Raw genomic sequence first — 22,207 nt, 5'->3', positions numbered from 1 at the left:
TATTTTTTATTTAGTCTTTTTTTTTAAAACAGTTTGAACTGGTTTTATACGCTTTTTTGCTGTTCTGCTATCAAAGGTCTTTTTTAAAACTGTTCTGTGAACAATGCAGTCACATTACAACTAAACAAAAAGACAAATAATAACAGACCAGCTGCATTTTACATTTTAATAATCTTAATCTCCCAGTGCTGTTCTTCCTCTTTGCATAGGGAAATTGTTTTATTTGGCACATTAAGGGTAAAAAAAAAAGGTCAAAAACAGCCGAAGTTTACAAAAATCCAACCATAAATTAGTAGTTGTCAGGAAGAAAGCCAGACATTAATGTGTCATGGCAAAATTAAAAACAAAGATAACACACAGAACATGAGGAAAAGGTCATCCAATGATAAATATCATCAGAGCCCTCTAGCTGAAACAAAATACATAAATTATTGTTCAAACTATGATCAGATTGCTAGGAATCTTATCCCAAGTCCTACTGTGCTCTTACTTACAGTGTGTAAATCCTCACTAAATGGTAAGGAGGCTTTGATGAACACATTTCACATTGTATAATTTCTTCTTACTCTCAAGTTTTAATGCAGATACTTAAATATCTGTAAAGTCCTGTAAACTGTTTGCTTTCCAGTAGCCTGTACCAATTGCTCCTCAGGCAGCACTTTGTTTCACAGCAAGTAGTGTTTCACACTGTGGTATCTCCAAAGTCCTTGTTCCAGCGAATATATGCTTCCAGGGTCTGAGGGCTCAAACTGCGCTTTATCTTCTTCAACGACTCGGTGAAATCTGATAATTTGATATTTCTCATCTAAAAGAAAAGTGAAAGACCTCCAGATCACAAGTGGTTTATGTCCTTCAGTTTATTCAAGAAGTAATTCAGTGTTCACTTTTAACAAAGAATGTTCTAGGGATGCTTCATCTGATCTGACGCATGAGTCTCTTGTAAATTAAGATTATCAGCATTTAATGTTTTATTGTAACATTTAGTAGTCATGTCTGACTGTTAACTTAACAGTCTATGAGGCTGTGTTACTACTCCCTATTCCACTAGGTGGTGCAAGCCAGTGCCTATTAGGGCACAGGACTGAGCGAAGAGTAGTTGGATGTGGGACTTTTTAGTGCTTGTGGCAAAGCTCTGCAGACCAGGAGAGTAAAGCACCGAAGATTTCCCCCCGTTACCACAACTGCATTCAGACCATAGTACATGGTCAGCCAAGTAAACCTGCTTATCTCACCCTCTTTGATTCAACACATGCCTTTCAGTTTGCTGAGAAACTGACTGTGAGCAGACATTGCCCCATATGAAGCTATGCCCAGACACGATGGGAGATGAGCGGAGTGCATGGAAGAGCAGTCTCATCATTAAAAACGAGTATTAACATTACAACTGGTGAAGATCCTCCAGGTTTTGTTGGGACTGGAGTTTCCAAACTATGGGAGGGAAACTTGCATTCACAAAAAAGAGACTATAGATGTCCTCTTCCTGGAATAAATCCTTTCATCTCTTTGTAGCCTTAGCCATGCTGTAAGGCTAAACATAGAAAGCAACATGGAAATAAAGTTTTTCATAGTTTTCCCTACATAACTGTGGTTTCCACATACATTTTGAGAAGAAAATTTTATATAGAGGACTAACCTCTTCTTTTTTCTTTATGTTTATAGATAAAAACAGATCTGTTTTAAAATCGTTCAGAGGTTCTTCCTAAGATGACTTGTATTATGTAAAGATGGAAAAAAATAATAATTTGACCTAATATTTCCGGGAAGGTTTTGGGGGATTAACACCACGAAAACGAAAGCCAGGCCTCTGACATCATCTGATAGGTAACATGAAGTTGCAATTCAGTATGAGGGAAAGATAGGACAGTCACCTGAAACTACGAATAGCAGAGGTCTATTATCAGAAAGAGATACTCCTAAGTGTGATAACCAAAACTATGCAAAGAGCCTCGGATATCTGAGCACAGAGTTTTCTTCTCAATCAGTATCTGACTACATGACAAATTCCTGCTGAGCTGACGTTCCATTCAAAAGGGAAAACAGAACTGCTGGAATAGCATACCTCACTGGCAGACATGTTCTTCACCTGTTCTGGTTTTAATTCTGTAAAAATAAAGAAAGACTATTGAGTTTCATAGGAAAACTCATCACTTCTGAGAGCTAAAGCGTGATAAAAGTAGTTTAACCTGAAAAAAAACACAGCTAAGAATTATACCTCCCTGTCTCAACATAACCTCCTGTACAGAAATGTATGTGATATTTCTCTTCTCCTTCCTCCCCATTTATCAACTCCTACCCAGGCTGCTCCCACCCTGATTCATTGCAGATATAGTACAGGGTGTTGGGCAGAACTACTTTCCTTCCTCAGAAAGTACAGGGAACACCATCCAAATATAACAGCTGCTCTCCACCATTTTATTCCTGGAATCTACAACCTTCTCCAACCCCAAAACATGCATAATTCTCAGGAAACAGAAAGCTACCATTAGCCAAGCATATAGAAATAAAATCAGGCAGGGCACAAAAGATTACATCTTGCCATATGCAGTACAGGGGTTGGGGGTGTTCTAATCATTCTAGCATCCTTCACCATTCTACAGTTCTCTACTTGAAATACTGTTATGGTATCAACATATTACAGCACACCTTTTGCTCCGAGGGCACAAGAAAAAAAAGACATAAGTGGGATTGCCAAGGTTGACATCAAAAACATTTTTAAAATGTTTTATTTGGAAACCAGGAACAGGTGGAAGAAACATCATGCAGTCTCTTCTCAAAATGGACTTGCCTGTGAAGTGATTTGCCAGCAAAGTAAAGCCCGCGTACCTTAATGCGCACATTGTTAACCCAGCCACTCTGAATAAACATTTTCCAAGTCTTCAAGGGCATTGAGTTTTTGCAAAGCCTAAATATAAAGCCATGCAGCTTACCTCGGATAGGACCCAGCGCTGCATCCTTTGCTAATGCGGTTAAATCACTTCCAGAGTATCCATCTGTCATTCTTTGTAAAAGCAAAAAGTACGGGGAAAGGAAAAAAGTGCTTTAAATGCTTAAACATTTTAATTACACGTGGTTAAGATGTTACTTAATCAGAAAAATATACTATTTAAATGTTGGTTTTGCAAGTTTAATAAACCGCATTAATAAACCACAAGTGCATTTAACTTAGGTGATCTATATTTAAAAGTCTTTTCTAGATTAAATTTAGGTACAGATATTCAAGTCCTGCATGATATGTTAAGGAAAACAAAAAGAGCAACCAACTACGATGTGCAGATGAAAACTAACCTCCAGTATATTACTACTTCTGTTACAAGAATGTCCTACCACCAGTTTGTCGTGATTTGCCGCAGATGAGTATAAAACCAAAAATTAACTGTCCTGTAAATCAATACAATGAGAATCCAATACCACACATTTATTATGATTTGATCAGGTTTTCTGAATAAAACTTCCGGTTGACACTGGAGCCATACAAAGGGTAAAAGCAGTGTTTGGGTTTGAAAGTGATATTTCACAGTATGCCTTTTATGGAAAGCAACAGCAGGAGCTGACTAGTGGATGCCAGAGAAAAAAACATTCTATTAATTCAGCAGAGTAACTGCAAGTCTTAAAAGCAGCACCTTGTTGCTTAGCAAGCTACAGTACAAACAGCATTATTATTTCTGGTGGAAGACCTTTTTCCAGTGTTGAATACTCAGTAACAGATAGACTATATTCTCAATATACTTGGCAAGCAATTCTCAGAATTGGCAGTCTGCATCTTAGTAGAGAACCGAAACTTCCTCCTACAGTGTACACAGAGGAAAACAGGTCTCTCTCACAGCTTAAGTCTAACTCGTCAACTGATTCCCACATTGAAGCCTTAAATACTTCAAAGATTAAAGCTCTCCACTGAACTGAGAAGCCACAAATACTGCTAATATAGGTGAAAAGAAATAAGGGTTACCTAAAGAAAAAAAATAAAATGAAAAAAACACACAATTTATAGCAGCGACTGGCTATAACAAGAGGTCAAAACCAACATGGGTTCCTTAAAGGAAATTCATGTTTAACTTAATATCCTTTTATGACAGTTACCCACCTAGGGGTGGGAGGAAAGGCATCGAATAGGGTTTGGGTGAGTTTTAGCAAGCAAGTTTTTGATAGTCTCTCACAGTATCCTTCTGGACAAAACATCTGTTACACAGCTATACAACTACATGATGCAATGGGCAAACACTTGGCCAACAGGTGGGGCTCCAAGAGTTATGGTAAACGTGGTACCATCAGGTTGGCGGCCAGTCACTAGTGGGGTTCCCTGGGGCTCAATTTCAGGGCCAGTTCACAATTTTTATTTTTTATTTTTTAAAATAAAATACTTGGACTATTCAATCAATAACTCCTGGGCACAGGAGTTGAACACGCACTAAATAAGTTTGCAGACAATACTAAATTAGGAGGATCCCTTGATTCCCTTGAGGGTCGAAAGGCCTTATAGAGACATCGTCATAAATTAGAGCATATCAATTTTAACAAAATGTAGCAAATCCTGGATTCTGCATCTGGGATGATGCAATCCTAGATGTACGTATAGGCTGGGGGACAAGTGGAGTGCAGGCCTGCAGAAAGGGACCCAGTTTTTTTTGTTGATAGTAAACTTAATATAAATCAACAGCGTGCCCTGGAAGACAAAAGGGCTAACCGTATCCTGGGGCATAAGCACAGTATAGCCAGCCAGTCAACAGAAGTGATTGTCCCATTATACTCTGCACTGGTGCGGCCTCACCTAGAGTACTGTGCACAGTTTTGGGCTCCACAATATGAGGATATAAAGAAATTAGAACGTGCCCAAAGGGCACAAAAAAGATGGTGAAGGGTCTGGAGGGCAAGATATTTGAGGAATGAGTGAGGTCCCTTGGTTTGCTCAGCCCAGAGCAGAGCAGGCTGAGGGGAGGCCTCATGGCGGCCTGCAGCTCCCTCACGAGGGGAGCGGAGGGGCAGGCGCTGAGCTCTGCTCTCTGGGGACAGCGACAGGACCCGAGGGAACGGCATGGAGCTGGGACAGGGGAGGGTCAGGCTGGGTGTTAGGGAAAGGTTCTGCACCCAGAGGGTGCTCGGGTGCTGGGACAGGCTCCCCAGGGCAGTGGTCACAGCACTGAGCCTGTTGGAGTTCAAGAAGTGTTTGGACAGCACTCACATTTGGGTTAACTCTTAGGGGGTCCTGTGTGGGGTCAGAAGTTGGACTTAATGATCCTCGTGGGTCTCTTCCAAATTGGGATATTCTATGATAAACTTCATAGAAGTCTTCTGGAGATAACTAAATGTTATAGTTTACAAAGAATTGCAGAGGAGAGAAGGAAGTTCACAGAATCATAAAGGAGGTTAAATTCCAGTGTCTTCTGAAGTGGAAAAAAAAGATGACAGATGGAACACGCAAGACCCTCAACTTTTGTCTTCTGTCTAAATACTTCCAAAAGAAGCGTACTTAAGTTGCATTTGTAATTTGGTGCGTAAGTTTGCAGTTAGAAAACAAATCACTGCCTTCTTCCTCCAGCTAGTTATCACTGCAGCCTAAGTATGGCCTGAGCTAGCATCCTTGAATTACAGAGCACTTATTCAGGTGGATTATACACCAAGTTTCTGTAACATTATTAAGAGGCTGACAATGCCACACCCAAGAGTGTACTCGCCTCCTGTGTATTACCACAAACAGAAACAGAGACTGAAGTACATCCACTTGAATATTTGGCTACTCACACTCAGTTTTTACTCCTTCCTGCTCAAGGCACTTTACATACTTTTAGTCTACCTTCCTTCACACCCATTACATTTACTTCTGAAGATGGAGAACAGCACTGCTGCGTCAACCTTAATGATGAAAAACAAAACAAAACACTTAGTTTTGTCATAGGAAAGGCATTTAACTTGCATTTTTCCAACCATATATGAAATTGAAAAGAACCTAAAATTATCCAGTGCTTGCTCTGTTATGTTGGTAATATCTTTAATAAACCCAGCAACAGACAACCAAAGAAAAGTTGCTTTTGAAATGCATAAGCAATGCAAAACCGGTATTGCCTTTTTCCATCATGGAGGAGAGCTGGACTGCCTGGGGGATTAGTGGAGAGAAGCGTCTCCCTCTCATCTCCACAGAAAGAGAAGTACAGATGAGCATGTTTCAACAACAGAAGCCTAGCCAGGTAGTGCAGGGAAAAAACAAGCACGCACGTATGTAAGTGTATAGGAAAACAATTTCCTACAGCCTGAAATCTTCCTAAAATACATCTAATGCATTGACAGTAAGTTTTATCACTTCTGGATGATCAACATCAGTTACATTTGGAATGAATAAAGCAGTCTGAACGAATTTAGTAGACAAGTATTCATTTAGTATATTTACAAAATTATTACCTAGCTAGTTGTGCCAACTCTTTTTGGGTCAGTGGACTTCCTTGCTTGCTTAGAAGGTTTCTTAGCAAAATCAACCTTGTCTGAAGAAAAAATGAAAAAGATAGATTTATCATATGTAAAACTGATTTTCATGGTACACAAAATTGCAACACAAAACTATGTGTTTGTCAGGTTAGCTTTTGCACTTCACTGGTTTAAACTTGCCTATAGAGCTTTTGTGGATTAGACTGTACACGATAATCTCTCCAGAGGAAGAGATAGGGATTTGCTAATAATGAGAACAAGGGTCACGCTTGCCCTAAAAAGGCACTAAATAATAATAATGTTTTAATCCTCATCAAAAGCCCTAAATTGCTGTTCAACTAAAAAATATTAAGAAAGCTACTTTCATCTTTTGCAGTAAACACTGTTCTCTAGCCAACCAAACCTGCTCCTGCATGCCATATTTCAGACTTGTCAATGCCTGCCTGTATGTAAGGCAACACCGCACTAGCTAAGTAGGATACTACCAGATTTGCTAATAGCAAGGGTAGAAAAACGCAACTGATTAACGTAGTTGCCGGAATTAAAACAGTGTATATGGCCAAGCTGGGTCAGAAGCTAAATAAAAAAAAAAAAAAAAAACAATAATCATCCATTAGAGCAAGTTAATGATAATCTACAAAATGCTTTTGGGGGGTTTGTTTTGTTTTTCTTTCAAATACAATTGATCTAAAATTGAAGAAAATACACGGAAACCAATACTTACTTCCTCATTTGGTAAAGATACATATACCCGTTTAGTGAATCGTCTAGGAAAAAAGACACAAAAGACACGTACACTTTTAGTTTTGTGGTGCATACAGACCTAGCATTTGGTTTGATAGATATGTCAATTTCACTTACATAATCTAATTCTAGAGAGTGGAACTACAAATTAAAACAAACAAATAACACGCATGAGCTGCTGGTGTCACCTTACTCTTCTTGAAGTCATGAAACTCCTTCCAAAGAGAAAACAATCTAAAGGTAAATATATCACTGACTACCAGCAAAAAAATGAAGCATCTCCTCACAGGAGGTCTTTTGAATTATTAAAGATACAATTCATTTGTTCAGACAGTGGTGCCATGCCTATTTTCCTCAATCAAGAATGAAGAGAGAAGCAAATATGAGAATTTGCAGCAAAAAAAAAAAGTCCTAAGGCAAATCTACAGCAAGATCTTCAACCACAGGTGACATCAGAAGTCCAATATTTGCACGGAAGAAATACTAGATTTCATTCATCAAATTTCTTCCTTCAGCCTGTCATTAAGTTCCAAAAATAAAAGAAGCAGTATGTAAGATATAAGAGAGTTAGAAAATGCTGACTTGGTCTCACAGGCACTGCTGCGTTAAGACAACAGCAAGACTGCCATATTTTCGCAGATGTATCCCAAAAGAGAAGAGACAAGCACCTCTTTGAGAAGGTAAATAACTTTCTTTTGCCAAACAATTTTGCCTAATTAGTCCAAAACTTAAAACAACCAGGACACTAAACATCAAAACCTGCTGTTCATAAATAAGCATCATATGATCGTATTCAAAGAAGAGAAGAGACATTTTGATACCTGAGAACAGCATCATCAAGCTCCTGTGGCCTGTTTGTCGCTCCCATCACAAGTATTCTGTCCTCTCCAGAAGACTGCACCTATATAACGTAGAAAGGCAAGACGGCTTTCAGTTCACGTGATATAGTTATAGAGACTTGTTATGCATTCAGTGCACTGATGGGATTTTACTGTTTGTTTGTTTTTAAAGGCAGTTAACTTGGCTTTTATATAAAGAGTATTTTAAGGTCATACTAATTAAAAAGTAAAAATTTATTTAAAAATTGTGTATATGAACTAGTCTGAATGATCTGAACTACTCTGTCTGAAATCATCGTCCCTTAAGTCTCATCTTACCCCTTAACAAAGTGCACATGTATGAGACTTAAGAAAAGGATACTAGTTAAAACTCATTTAATTCTCTTTTATTTGCCAAAAAGAAACATGCCATTGCAAACAAAGATCCACCTCTGCCTAACCCTCCCAAGTGTCCTTCTTGCTCTGTAAAATCATTTGCTCTCAAAGCTCCTTTATTATTGCCATTTGTTATCCTTTCTTCTCTTTTCTCTGTTCAACCCATTATTTCAGCTCCAGATTACTGTCTACTACCTTTCAACTCAAACTAGATTTCCCAGAACATTGTAGTACGCAGGCAAAAAATTAACAGCAAAAAAAAAAACAAAACTTGCCAACCAAGGGGGCGTGCTTCATCTGCAACCTGTACTGGCATCTACTACGTTAGCCAATTCTGCTAAATCAAGCAATAGCTAGGACTAGATACTTACGCCATCGAATTCTATTAAAAATTCTGTTTTTAGACGCCTACTGGCATCATGTTCACCTTCTCGTCTTTCACACAGAAGGCTATCAACTTCATCTAAAAAAACAACAGAAGAAATACATTTTAGTTATGCATACAACACTGAAATCTCCATAGCTCTTTAAGTTCTTTTACTAATATAGGGCTCCAGCAAGAAAGATCAAATCATCTTTTCTGTAGGAGACAGACATCTTCTATCTTTAATATATAAGCAGACATTAAAAGCTTGTCTAATTTTCTGACTAGATTTACCATGCTGCTATGTGTTGTCATTTAAATATGCAATACAAACCACAGATCAGATAAAAAAATCCTGCTGGATAATAAACTGTAACTCAGGACAAGCAAAGCCTATTTTTGTGTTTGAAGTTTAACATTAAAATGATCTTGTTCTGTAAAGGTAGTAAAGGCTGTGTGTTTTTGATGCTATTTTTTCCCTATCAGCACTAAAATAGGAGGAATCTAACATGTTCTATTGGAACTGATTAGCCAGCAGATCATAACCAAGACATTTCCTTTACACTGCAGAATTACCCTAAGTAGTTTACCTGGTAATTCAAACTTAAGTCATCAAAATGTTTAAGAAAGTACACAAAGGTCAACAGCATTTAAGGTCTTACCAATAAAAATTATAGAAGGCTGAAGTTCTCTTGCCACTGCAAATAGGGCACGCACCAGTTTCTCGCCTTCACCCACCTGAAACAACAATAAACTGTTTTTTGGAAGGAGTTTAGAAAGTGTTTATTACAAGAACCCTAACACAAGGGCTTCCAGAAAAAAATGCTGACAAAACAAACACACTTAACCCATTGGTACATGCTCAGCTAGATTACCAGTAGCTGAGTGTTATGTTATATACACTTTTTTTTTTTTTTTTGTCTTAAATATCACAACTTCACTTATGATTCCAATTGGGACATCAAGCGGTTTTCGTACTTAAATCCTGAGATCTTGGACCTTTATTTTCTTAAAAGAGAAGAAAAAAACAACAACCACTCCTCCATATCACAGCCAGTATTATCCTGAACTGCAAAAAAAAGCCTTTGAGACTGAGTTATCACAAGCACAAACCACTATTTTTACTTCACAAGTCATTTCTCTAAAGACTTTATATTCACTATAGGCAACCAGTTCATCAAAGACTTGTCAGAAATCCTGGCCTTCTTAAGCCCCAACTATAGCACGTGTTTTCAGATTAATATAATTTACAGACATTACTTACATATTTTGAAGTTAGGCTTGCTGCACTTATATTGAAGAAAGTGGCATTGGATTCTGCAGCAACCGCTTTGGCCTAGGACATAAAAAAAGTACTTTTTTAAAACATCAAATTGAAGATACCTCTGTAGCTCTCACTGATATTCTTAATAGTGGTTTGAAAACCCCTATTCCTTCAGAGGGAATACGTTGTAGGTGCTTCACAGAACTTCTGTACAGGCCACTTACAAATAGGAATAAATAAGCAGCTGAACCACTACAGAATTTTCCAGGCTCCCTTACACTTCTCTAATCACATCTCCACAGCCAACTACAACTTGCTTACTGAAGAATACCAGTCTCCAGATTCTTTCAGTGTATCGTGAGAAGGCACTGAAAACAGTTTTAACTCATTTAGGGTGGTAATTTAGGGTAGCAGTTGAATTAAGGCACCTTTTTTTTTTTCCCTCATCATCCCATCTATACGGAAACTGCTTTCAGAGGAAAGCTAGGAAAAAGAATCAGTTCAGCCAGAATGCATTACCTTTTTCCCTGACAGCTTCGCCATACTCAAGAAGTTATGATTCCCTGGTTATACAGGGATTTTTTGGCAGGGGTGGGGTGAGGGTGGTGGGTTTTGTTTGTTTGTTTTGAACTTATTAGCAATTGTGTTCCAATAGGTAAACCTAACAGAAGAGCCTAAGTGAGCCGCTCAGCATTCCTGCTCATGTGCTTCAGAGCTGATCCAGCTTCAGCAAAGGCAGCGTGCAGCTGCAGCTCGCCACGTGATGTGGAAGGATGCGCCCAGCTCAGCTGCACCAGGACACACAATGTTCCCTGGCTGCTGCACAGCCATTTCACTCCAGCTCCCTCAACCCTGCACGTCAGGCTGTAAAACGAGGAGCCAGGCAGTTCTCCAGCACTTGCATTTTTCACGCAGCGGTGTGGAAGGCAGACAACTCCTTTCTTGCTACTGTGCTCTCTCCCCAGTTCCAAAAAATACTCACATTTCTACTGTTTTAGTGGAGAGCAGGCTATTTTTAAGTGCTGCTTTATATAAACAATTAACCGTGTTACTTTCATTCTCTCTGAAAATGAAATTTAGACGTTACATTTCTTCCGCACACACAGTTGGAGGAGCTCCACTAGAAGTTCTAACAGCATTCACAGTGCAATGTACAGATGTAACACCAACAAGCTTCCCAGTTAAAACACAATTTATCTAACTTCTTCCATAAAAGATGCTACTTTAGGAGTAGTTCAAAATTATGCAGCATAAAGGTTACTTGGAAAAACTTAAGTGCAGGAAAACTGAAAGCCACCCCACACGGTTACATTTTAAGCCCACCAACTCATGCATGCAGTAGTTTTCTCACCAACATTGTCTTCCCATTTCCTGGTGGGCCAAACAGCAACAATCCACGTGCAGGAGCTCTAAGTCCTGTAAATAACTTGAAAAATACATCATCATAAATTACCTTGGAAGACCTGAAGTGCTAGAAATTTACCATAAATATATACACACTTGGCTAGATCACTACATGGAGAACTCATGACGATAATTTTTAATACATTTTTTGTAAAACTGTGAAAAAAAACTGAGTTTTATTAAATACCAAAGGAAATTCTAAAATCTGTTTCTAAGCCTTACCAACATTAACAGTCTCCAATTAGCTTAAATCATAGAATCACAATTCTGCTTTAACAACAGTGATGATTGTTGCATCCAATCTTGGGTGGGGGATGACACTAAGAAATGCTGATATACCTTTATAAGAAGGTGACTAAAGATTAAGTAATGGCTTACACTGGCAACAATAGCAACAGTTCTACAGCTGTATGGATTTTTAGATAATTTCTACATTTTATTACTAACTTGCCCTAATGCAGGTACCTATCATTTCTCACACAACAGTTAAATTACACCATGATCATTCTGTGCATGGACACACTGTGAAAGGAGCTTAAAAGGCAGAAATATATTCCTCAAGACCAGCCTATCAAGTTAAAGCAACAAATTCCATGTAAAAATGTGAGGCAGTGTGCATGTGCAGTTGTGTAGTAGGAGGGTAAAAGCAGTGTTCCTATTAACTCCATATAGAAGAAGAAGAACCACTTCATCTTCTTTTGTTTTGTTTTTAATGAAGAACTTGAAGACTCAACGCCTTAACCTGAAGGTATTTAAAATATTACTTCACCACCACCTACTCCCTCCAAATTCCACTGATAATCTCCTCGCTCCCACTTTGCACTGGATTAATCTTTCCTACGCTACAAAATTGCACCTATCATACCTACCATCACAGAAAGCAATTACACACTTTCTCACACAATGCATCTCTTCTGGTTATTTCTGTAGCCTGTTTTACCACTTCCAAGGGTTTCAGAGTTCCATTTTTGGCCTCACACTCACTCCTCCATTCTAGCTTCCAGTAATTCCAATAAACAAAGAGAACGGACAGTATGAAGGCACTTATATATACACCATGTCTGAAGTCCACTGGCAACAGACACTCCTTTCCTCATTATTCAACATCAGAAATGGTTCCATTAACAATGTAGTGTTTCTATAACATGGCCAACCAACGTGGATTTTCTCTATTATTTCATTATAAACAGCATCGCTTGTTGTGCTTGATCCCTAAAAACAGGGCGTAGGAACACGCTGGATAACTAATACATACCGCCTGCACCACCAATTTACTGAGCACTTTCATCTGGATGACTCCGTATTTCTGCTTTCCATGCTGCACGCCACTACATGCACCCCGCCTCACTCTTTTTATTAGGAATCGTTCTTTCAGAGTTCTACCCTTTTCAGATATTCCAGACCAAATTTAAAACTCTCTCACCTTTATCTTATACAGTTAAGCTACAACTGCTATTTATCACTGAGACACACCAAGCTTTTAAAGTTTTTATTAATAGACTAGTATTAAATATGGTCTGAACTAATTGCTACTGTTTTATTGGCATCTTATCGCTGAAATGGTTGCCATCACATCTCTAGCCAGTGTTTTCATTCACCTCAACTTTTGCTCTCCTACAAAAATACTGTTAATCGGTTTGTTTCAACAAGAATGTTGAGGTTAAAACTAAAGTACTATTTAATTGGTTAAATAACCCCCCTATAGTTGCCACATTTACCATATTTACTTACAAGAAAAAAACAAAAAGCCTTTTTTCCTCCAGGGAATAAAGTTTAAGAATTCATAGGATTCTCTGTCCTTGTTATATCTCAACCTACACCAACATCAGATCCCCTGCTAACTACAGTATTATGTAAAAGATCTTACTGAAAACGTCAACTATTATTGAAAGAGTCATAACTATTCCAAGGCTCTCATTTCAAAGTCCTTCCCACCCAGCTCATTGTACTGGCATTACTGAACAACCAACTTTACATACTAAAGCACTGTAATAACAGAGACGGTATAATGACATTTGCCTTCTGTGTGGGAACACCTGAGCATGCATATTTAATGCACAAGCTTTTTTCCCACAGGTCTGGTATTCCTCTGATGCAATGCCAGCTTTACGTTTCTTCCCCACCACACTTCAAATCCAGAAACTGCATTACAGGAAACAGGAAGACCAGAGAGCAACTCCAGTCACCAGCCAATGTCACAAAAGAGTCCCCAGAAACAAAGAACAAACGGCAATTTCACTTGAATAATCAGCACTGCAGTACAGCACTGCATGCACTCTCTGCAAGAGTTTCTAGCAAGTGCAGCAACTATAGAAAATGACTAACTTCACACAAAAAAAGCTCAGAATTCCAATGCAATATAGGCCAGACCTCAATTCCAGTAGTCAAAGTAATTGGGGTACCACCTACAGTAAATTAATCAAAAGCCTAAATAACTAATTTCCACTCAGCCAAGGCAAAAGCAAATCTGCCCTCAGATGTTATACACCTCAATATACTTGCTCACTGCTATATTTGCTTGCATCCTTTCCTGCTGTGAACAGGCTGTTCAGAATATCCAGAGAAGTAACCACAATAAAAAAAATTAATATTTTCCAAATCAGATAATGCCATGACGTAAGTTACCTATGCAATCTCCTATGGTTCACTCTTCCACTTCTGGGCTTCATCCTCTACGTTTCCACACACACAGCTATAGTTATCTGGAACAGTCAGCTTCACCAATTTTCAGGTGTTTTTTTGTTTGTTGTTGTTTTTTTGTTTTGAGTGGTGGGTGTTGAAGCTGCTGCCTCAGTCACTTTCTCCTACACTGACTATAGATAACCAGCAAAGATAGTGTAACAGAATCACCACTTTGTGTGTTAAAACAATAAATTTCATTGATTCTGCCAGAGTGATAACAATACCAAGTTGCTTACCTCAGGTCTAAGAGAAGGAAGGATAACAATTTCTTGCAAGGCTTGTTTAGCCAGATCCTGCCCTGCGATATCATCAAATTTGACAGCTGGCCCACTAACAAAGAAATGGAATACTAATTAGTCTAACAATGAGATACTCTTTTTCAGCTGCAGCTGACTAATTTAATGTATTTGACGATTTATAAAGAACTGTTTTGAGGAAATCTACAACTTATACTGTTATGCATTTCAAAAAAGAAGCATTTCATATGTTAATTTTCATTCATTTTACAAGGTAACAAACCAAAACAAAAATCAACAAAAACAAACAAGAAGTACAATTTTTCATTTCAAGAGCACCAAGATTTTGTTGAATGAAAAACTGGCTTTCTGCTCTGAAAAGACTACTGATCTTCAGACTTACCTATCAACAATTTCATTCAGGATAAGATTGGCAAGATTACTGTCCACATTTCTAAATATCTTCATATCTTTCTTTTTTCGAGCAGCAGTGGTAGGAGTAGAAGGCTTATTTGCTCTGCTATTTTTAGGAACAGCCTTGGGGGGCGAAAAATAAAAAAAAACAACAATACTTTTTAAGCATACTGTTTCAGATGCTAAATATCTACAAACAAGAATTCCTACTGCTGCAATACTTTGACAGCAGGCCACTTAAAAGCCATCATGTTATAGAAACAATAACATGTAACCACATTTATGTTCTTGTCTGCACATTCTACTCTTTGTTCTACATTACTGTAGGGGTAGGACAAGGTGGGAAAATAAGGAGGAAAAGGAAACAAATAGGGCAAAAGAACAAAAGCATTTTCCTCTTACTAGTACAGAATTTACTTTTGAATTTCAACCATAATTTAAATAAAATTTACTTTTCTATATGGTTGCAGTACAACCTAGGCATGCATGCTTTGGAGAAGGAACATGTGGGGAAAAAATCTATAGTTCTGGACCAAGAGATTCCTTCCTCCCTCCCCTCCATCTTCTACGTACTGAGAGTAACATTTATTTTTATCCCAGCTCAGTTTTCCTCAGCTTCCCACGCAATTTTCAAAACAAAGTATTAACACTTCTACTGTCATTACAACTCAACTCTACTTGCCCATCTGGCCACCCAATACCCCTGATTTCTAAACTCCACTGTGCAGCCCAGTTCAAGAGGCTTGTCCAAAAATTTAGGGTTTTAGTTTATGTGGTGGTTTTTGTCATTTGTTTTTCCTTAAGATCTTGTTGCTATCACACCACTACAATGCTGCCACAAAGGCAATAAATGCAGGTTTTTTTCTTGATTTTACATCGACTTCCCCCATATATATCGCTCTATCTATTGTCACCATACCTTGTGAGTTGAAGTTGTAGGGTTCGCTGCTGGTCTAGACACAGAAGCAGTTGATATCCCACTGTAGCTAGGTGTTCTGTGGTGACCTGAAAGGCCCGTGGATCCAGTTTTTGCAACAGTTTTTGAACGTGGAAGGGAATTACTTGTGTGTGTTAAGGGATCCTTCTTTTTTGGAACTGCTCCACTTTCTATAAAGAAAACCAAATGTTGTTAGAGCATTTTTAGCATTTGTACCTTCATCATCAATCCTAACTTGAAGATAGTGCTGTTGACAGATACTGTACTATCATACCAGAATAACACAAGTTATTAAAGAGGTTTAGTACTTTCGAGGATATATTAACTGTAGCTTACTCCTAAAGTTTTGTTTTGTTTTTAGGAGCTCTCAAAATCCAGCTTACAAAACCTCGGGACACCCAAGTTGCGTAGCAAGGAAAGAACAGCATCTATTTCTTAAGACAGAAGTCATTAGAACACCAGCCGTAAGATTTTTCTTCCCCAGTATTTCTATAAACAATCATTACAATAAAACAGAAAATTTCAAGCTGTTTGAGATTCAGAGTATTTGTTCCTTAAGTGATGTTAGCACGCTAGTTACTTTAGGCACTAGCTAACACTGTCTAACACCATCCACACACACAAGCTTTACTGTGGAACTTGAAGTTGGGAAAATTAAAATAGCTACACCTGGAAACAACTACTAAAAGCTTTTGCTTACAATTTTGCTTCACTTCAGCAATCTCAAGAAGTAAACTTAAATGGACGGCTTCCCTTCCTATACTTCGCATAAAGTTTTATGATATTATACCACTGAACTGAAACATCACTCGTTCCATTCACACTTGCTCCAACCTCTGTGATGGAGCAGGAAGGTCTTTCATCTGGTGACGTGTAATTTAGTGTACTGGCCACAGGCGCTCAAGCTACAGAAGGCCATTTTTGGTCTAGAGCAAATGAAATGGCCTGATTTCTACATTCTCCACATGGGATACATGATTAAATAAGGTCCATTGGCTCAGAACTGGCAAGTGTAGAACATTGAGAGGTAAGAAGCAAGCACGCAGGCTGGTCAGGCTAATTGTTCATGATTTGAGTGCAGCATCTGATTGCTTTTTTGTGTGCTGGGAACACAGTACTGACTCTGTACAGTACAGTACTGTTGTCTGCAGCGAAAACCGTAAACACTGACTTATTTTATATCCTTTAAAAAGGATTAAGGAACCTTATGATTAGATAGAGAAATATGGCATCAGAAGTAAGGAAGCTCAAGACTGACTTCAGGTAAAAGTTTCTTCCATGCAATTTTAAAAATCTGAAACTCAATTGGCCTTGTTAAACAACTGGCCAAAGAACTCTGATTTTTAAGGTGACTAACACCTACGAAGGATTTTTAGTTTACAAAATTGCAGTTTAGTGAAAAATACTTTAAGGTAGAAAGCCATACCACTTTGACAGCTGCTTAAAATTCAAGTAAGAATGCTTCAAAGAGTTACCGTAGAAAGGCAAATTAATTATTACCGTGTTTTCAGCCTCTTTAAACAAAGTCATATACTACCACAAGCAAATCCTTACAGTCTGCAGTTGTCCATGTGATGGATTATTTGGCTAACAATCTTCTAAAGCATTCCCTCAGTCACAAATCTACCCCTTTGGAGAGTTAAAGAAACTCTGCAGGGGGTTATCATCAACAATGCAGATGCATCAATACACAAAACACAAGGGAACTTGAAGAATACAGTTAACTATTAACATCACACCTGCAAGATACTTCTTCCAAAAAGCAGCTACCTGACCAAATCTCACACAGATCTGGAGCTGATAAATTCACTTAGCCGTTCCTGCACAGTAATTTCCAAGTCAAAAGCACTTCAAATTGGGCATGCTTAGTAACTCAAGTTCAAAACGCAGCTTATTAATCTATTAAAAACCCTAGCTACTTCTAAGTTCTCCAATTTAATCAAAATAAGGCACTTTTTTAAGGTTTCATTTGCACAGCTGGTATGAAGTCAACAAGGGAAGGCTTCAAGAAGCTAGAGTAACTTCTCTCTTAACTCCTTCACCCTAACATGTTGCTCAATTATCACCCTTTTCCAGAACTTTCCCCACCTATTAAGAACAATACACGCACACATTGCCATTTTTAGTATCACACAAATTGCACAGATAAAGAGTAATTCAGGAAGCTAGAAACACAGGAAGAACAAAATAGGGAAAAGAAAAATTTCAAAGCAAATTATAATTTGTTTCCCCCCAAAAGCGAAGTGTGAAAGGTTTAAAAACAAGTGATTATTTACTCTACTTGTACCTGCAGGAATCAAACTCACTAAGCTCACATATATTCTGTGGTCAATCCTACAGGGGAACACAGAAAGAAATGCTGAAGAACTGGACTTGAATGTAGGCGTTCAGTTTTGACTCTGTAGGCATACTCTGCTTTATAAACAAATTCTCAGTGAACGGGTAAATAAAAAAGCATGATCAAACTTTTCAAAATGAAAGGCTACCTAAGATTACTGATTTATGAAGTGTGAAGTGTTTAATAATATATGTATGTCACTTGTCAGACTGATGGCCCCTACAGCTTCATTACGTAAAATATGTCACTTGCTGTAACAGATCCAACCGCCCACCAACACATTTCTTTTTATTTTTCAGCTACATACTCTTAAAGCTAAAAACATGCTGCAAGAGGCCATAAAACCTTTGTAGTATCTCTAGCAGCCTTTCACCAAATGTTTCACTGTTTTATATAAAATTGTAAAGAAGGCCCTAGAGATAACAAAAAGAGAGCGTTGTATTTCAAGTGTATTTACAACATTAAACAATTCTACTATTGCGTTACATATTTAAGGGAGAGGAATTGGAGCTTGAACATTTTACTTTTACTCTCCAATTCTTGATTGGACAGAGTAATTTACTTTAAAACTCCTAGCAAATGCCACTAGATTGTACAGAGATAACTATCTGATCCTGAAAACAGCCCTGCAATTTTAATCCACCATCCAAATATATATACATCACAAATCACAAACAAGCAAAGAGCAAAATGTTTGGTGAGGTTTTCTTTTGGTTAAATTGTGATAAGCTGCAGACATACATGCCTAATTCCAAGCTCCCTTACAGGAAGGAACGTTAAAATTCATTTACTACATATTTAACTGTTTTTAAAGACAAAGCAAGGATATATTTGAACAACTTTAACAGAAGGTTGGTTATACTACACACCTGGAAACACAGAAACAATCAGGGAAACATGCAGCTGTAGCTTATTTATTTGATAGAGATAACAGCATGCTCTATATTTCTAAAAGCAACCCAGTTATATTTTCTTTTATGCATCTAAAACCTATTAACACCTGCCCTAATAAAGAAGTTTCTGCTGTTTTATAAGTCTTTAAACATCACATCAAAAAAAACGTTTACATAAAAATGAGCAGCAGCAGCAATTCCGACACTGCAGAACAGTTTCCAGCCTTTAGCTGTGATACCTTAAAAATCATCAGGGAAGATTCCTCAGGAATTCCCTGCATATGGCTATTGATATCATTGATATATTGATATCATACAAAGTGACTAGGAGAATTTCCTTTGTGGTCTGTGGACCCCAAGTTGAAAAAAACAAGTCTAGAAATGTACGTAGTTATATATATATTAAAAAAAAAAGAAGTATAGCTACATGTTTTCTGCAAATATTGCATAGCAAAATACATGCAGCAATTCGAAGACAATATTATTCAGGATTGACATTTACAATAGCCCCCAAAATAATAATTTCTTCAAAGATTGCATTCAGATTTTTCAAGTAGGTACATTCAAGTAATAAAAAACACTTCACAGAACTTCAGCAGCTAACAAGAACCTGTTCCATATTTTGAACGGTAGTGTAACTACACCAGTCAGGGATACAGTTGTCTTCCTTCCTAAACTGACAGAGCCGTGTCAGCCAAACATCTACTACCAGGTTATGGTGTTAAAAACAATTTTATTGCTATTTGTTTTCCTATTTTGGGAAACTCCTTAAAAAAAAAAAAGTAAGTATTAAGAGCTGAATTTTTGCAACAACTCAAAAAATGTTGCCAATATATGCACACCATTAGAGACATGCTAGCAAATCTTACCAAGTGAAAACTAAGATAAACACTTGCTATTTGTGCCAAACGAACTTTATGATAAGAAAGAGAAATATCACGCCTTTGCTGACTGCATATCATGCTGAGATTTACGGGTGAAGTGTAAAGCGGTATACTGGAATTACTCCAACACTAACAATCTTGTATTGCCTTTGGCAAGATTGGTATAATGTTTTGTACCTCATTTAAAAACAACAACACTAAAAAACAAACAAACAATCACAACACAAAGGAAAAAAAGCATGTCTGAAGAAAGAGATCCAGCTAAATCGTTTTACATCTGATTCAGGACAGCTATGAGAACAAGAATGATGGATATTAAAAAATAAATACTTATTCCAAGATAAAGTTTTGGGTTGAGGCTACTTGCTAACACTCTTAAGACAAGCTACTGTATGGTCTCCTGCAGCTGAAGGGCAGGTGATAGGGCTATAACGTAGCTTTATAAAACTCCCATAACATACCTTTTCAAGAAGAACCTCTAAGTGTTCAGTTAAGTTAGAAAGCAGTGAATGAAGACGACAGGGATAGTCAGTCATATTTGCTAGAATCAAGTATGTTCATCTAGAAGGCTGATAGAAATAGTATCTTGAAAGAAGCAAGAATCTCAAATCATTAACACTCTGGAAATATATTTTTACATTTACAGTGCACAATTCTTATAATACCAGGCAGAATTAAGGTGCAAAAAGATGCCTTAAGGAGTCCCAGCTTTAAGAGCAAATGAAGGAAAACATTTCTTGTGTTTCAATCCTTCTGCAAAAAGGCCCCTTCTTGACATTAAAACCAAATGACTGTACGTCATACTTCATGAAATCCTAGACTTCTCAAAAGCCCAGCTTTATTAGGCAATAGCACAGGTAATACTTCACAGAGACAGAAAAATGAAGCTTACACCTGACTCTTGTGTCTTAGTACCTCTGCTTTCTCAGTAATCCAATCCCAAGTGACCTGCTAGTTTATTTTTTATGTTTTTCTAAGGATTTATCGTGTATTTTGCATTCTTTTAAATAAGTGCAGCTGTCAGTGTGAAAAACACCATCCTTAGTACAAGATGTATTAAGGAAGCACAATGGCAAGACAATTAACAGACTGAAGCAGAACTAATACTTCAAGAAGTAAGCACAGCACCGACATGAACAAGACTCAGAGAGAGAGAGCATGCAGCAAGAACCTCTTAAAAAGAATTCACAGGACAATTAGTAGGCTGACTTTTCCGGCCCTAGCAGGGATTTGAAAACTGCAGGAAAAGTTCAGTACTTTGGGTAAACACCTGGACTTCCACACGTTATGAAACCAAAGTTTAGCTTTTGCAAGGTAAATGGCAAATGGACACGGAACAAGCCTGTGGACATCTTGCTGAAATTAATCAAAGATGTTTGGTACCTATGTAATCCTGACGGCCTGCTCCTCACTCATTCTGCCTCCTCTCAGTTCCCACTGAGTTGAGTAAATGGAGGACTGTCGGTTAGCCTACACTCCTACAAGAGGGACTCTGCAGCACCCATCTGACACAGCCTGTAGCTTTTCCAAAACCAACAGCAGGCGCAGTGTTTCTTCATTTCCAGCAGATACTAATGCTTTTTCCTGACAAATTGAAGTAACTGAAGGAACAGTTTTAAGAGGAAAGAAAGTTCAGGCTGACCTTCTTCTGCAGCATCCTGTTCTGAGATGATGTTGAGAAAAAGGTACAAAAAGTCAGAAGGAATGAGTTTTAAGAAAAGCTATTTATATTGAATCAGATGGAGCATGTTATCAACGTTTGTGTGTATGCATGTATTTGATCTTTAGCCAACCTGGTAAAAGTAAAGGAGTTGTATCGGATCATTTAAACTAAAGTGTTCTCAAGTTCAGTCTATGTAGGGTCTACGTAGAAACTTACAACAAAGAACCATTTTTGCTACATCTTTTCTACAAATGCCGTTTTGACAAAAATACCATGTTTTGTTAAGCACCTTTATATTACTGCATACACAGTTCCACTAGTTTAACTCCTCATACATCAGAAGGAATAAAAGCAAACACTAAGAATACTTGAGAACTAGGAATGGTGCTGAAAATAATTTAAAAAAGCATGTGGTTTACACTAAACTTCAAGTTTAATTACTTTAAAACCTGAATACTACTCTTCACTCAATAGACAAGCTTTGTGAATTCTGTTGCTTCTCAGCTCACTATTGTACTTAATCTCATTATGTTATGGTCTACTGTACAAATTATCAGTTGAGATCATGGATGTGACAATAGCTTACTGCTGGCTTAAAATATTCCTTGAAGACAATTCAGAAACTTCACAGTAACTCCACTCCTTGTACACAGACAAACAGAGATTTACTTCTGATACTTTAACATTCCTGGTATAGTCTTCTGGGAAAGGATAAAAACATTCTTCTAGCACAAGCATTTTTCCCATTTGTTTTTA

General features: G+C 37.8%; 1 protein-coding gene across 4 annotated transcripts in view; it reads right to left on the bottom strand.

Moving 5' to 3' along the window:
- The window catches only part of SPAST (spastin), a 33,348-nt gene continuing 11,141 nt past the window's right edge, over positions 1–22,207 (bottom strand). For all 4 annotated transcript variants that reach the window (XM_035561021.2, XM_035561032.2, XM_035561003.2 and 1 more), the window contains 13 exons: positions 15,656–15,843; positions 14,726–14,859; positions 14,323–14,416; positions 11,352–11,426; positions 10,001–10,072; positions 9,399–9,474; positions 8,744–8,835; positions 7,980–8,059; positions 7,139–7,181; positions 6,391–6,470; positions 2,928–2,998; positions 2,060–2,100; positions 1–805 (listed from right to left, as the gene is read on the bottom strand). In XM_035561021.2, the coding sequence (XP_035416914.1) occupies positions 683–805; positions 2,060–2,100; positions 2,928–2,998; positions 6,391–6,470; positions 7,139–7,181; positions 7,980–8,059; positions 8,744–8,835; positions 9,399–9,474; positions 10,001–10,072; positions 11,352–11,426; positions 14,323–14,416; positions 14,726–14,859; positions 15,656–15,843 (1,169 nt within the window). In that variant the 3' untranslated portion in view covers positions 1–682. The remainder of the gene's footprint in view (positions 806–2,059; positions 2,101–2,927; positions 2,999–6,390; positions 6,471–7,138; positions 7,182–7,979; positions 8,060–8,743; positions 8,836–9,398; positions 9,475–10,000; positions 10,073–11,351; positions 11,427–14,322; positions 14,417–14,725; positions 14,860–15,655; positions 15,844–22,207) is intronic.

Source organism: Cygnus atratus, chromosome 3 (assembly GCF_013377495.2).
Source record: "Cygnus atratus isolate AKBS03 ecotype Queensland, Australia chromosome 3, CAtr_DNAZoo_HiC_assembly, whole genome shotgun sequence".
In the NCBI taxonomy this organism is placed as follows: Eukaryota; Metazoa; Chordata; class Aves; order Anseriformes; family Anatidae; genus Cygnus; species Cygnus atratus.
This window is presented reverse-complemented; position numbering and strand designations above follow the sequence as displayed.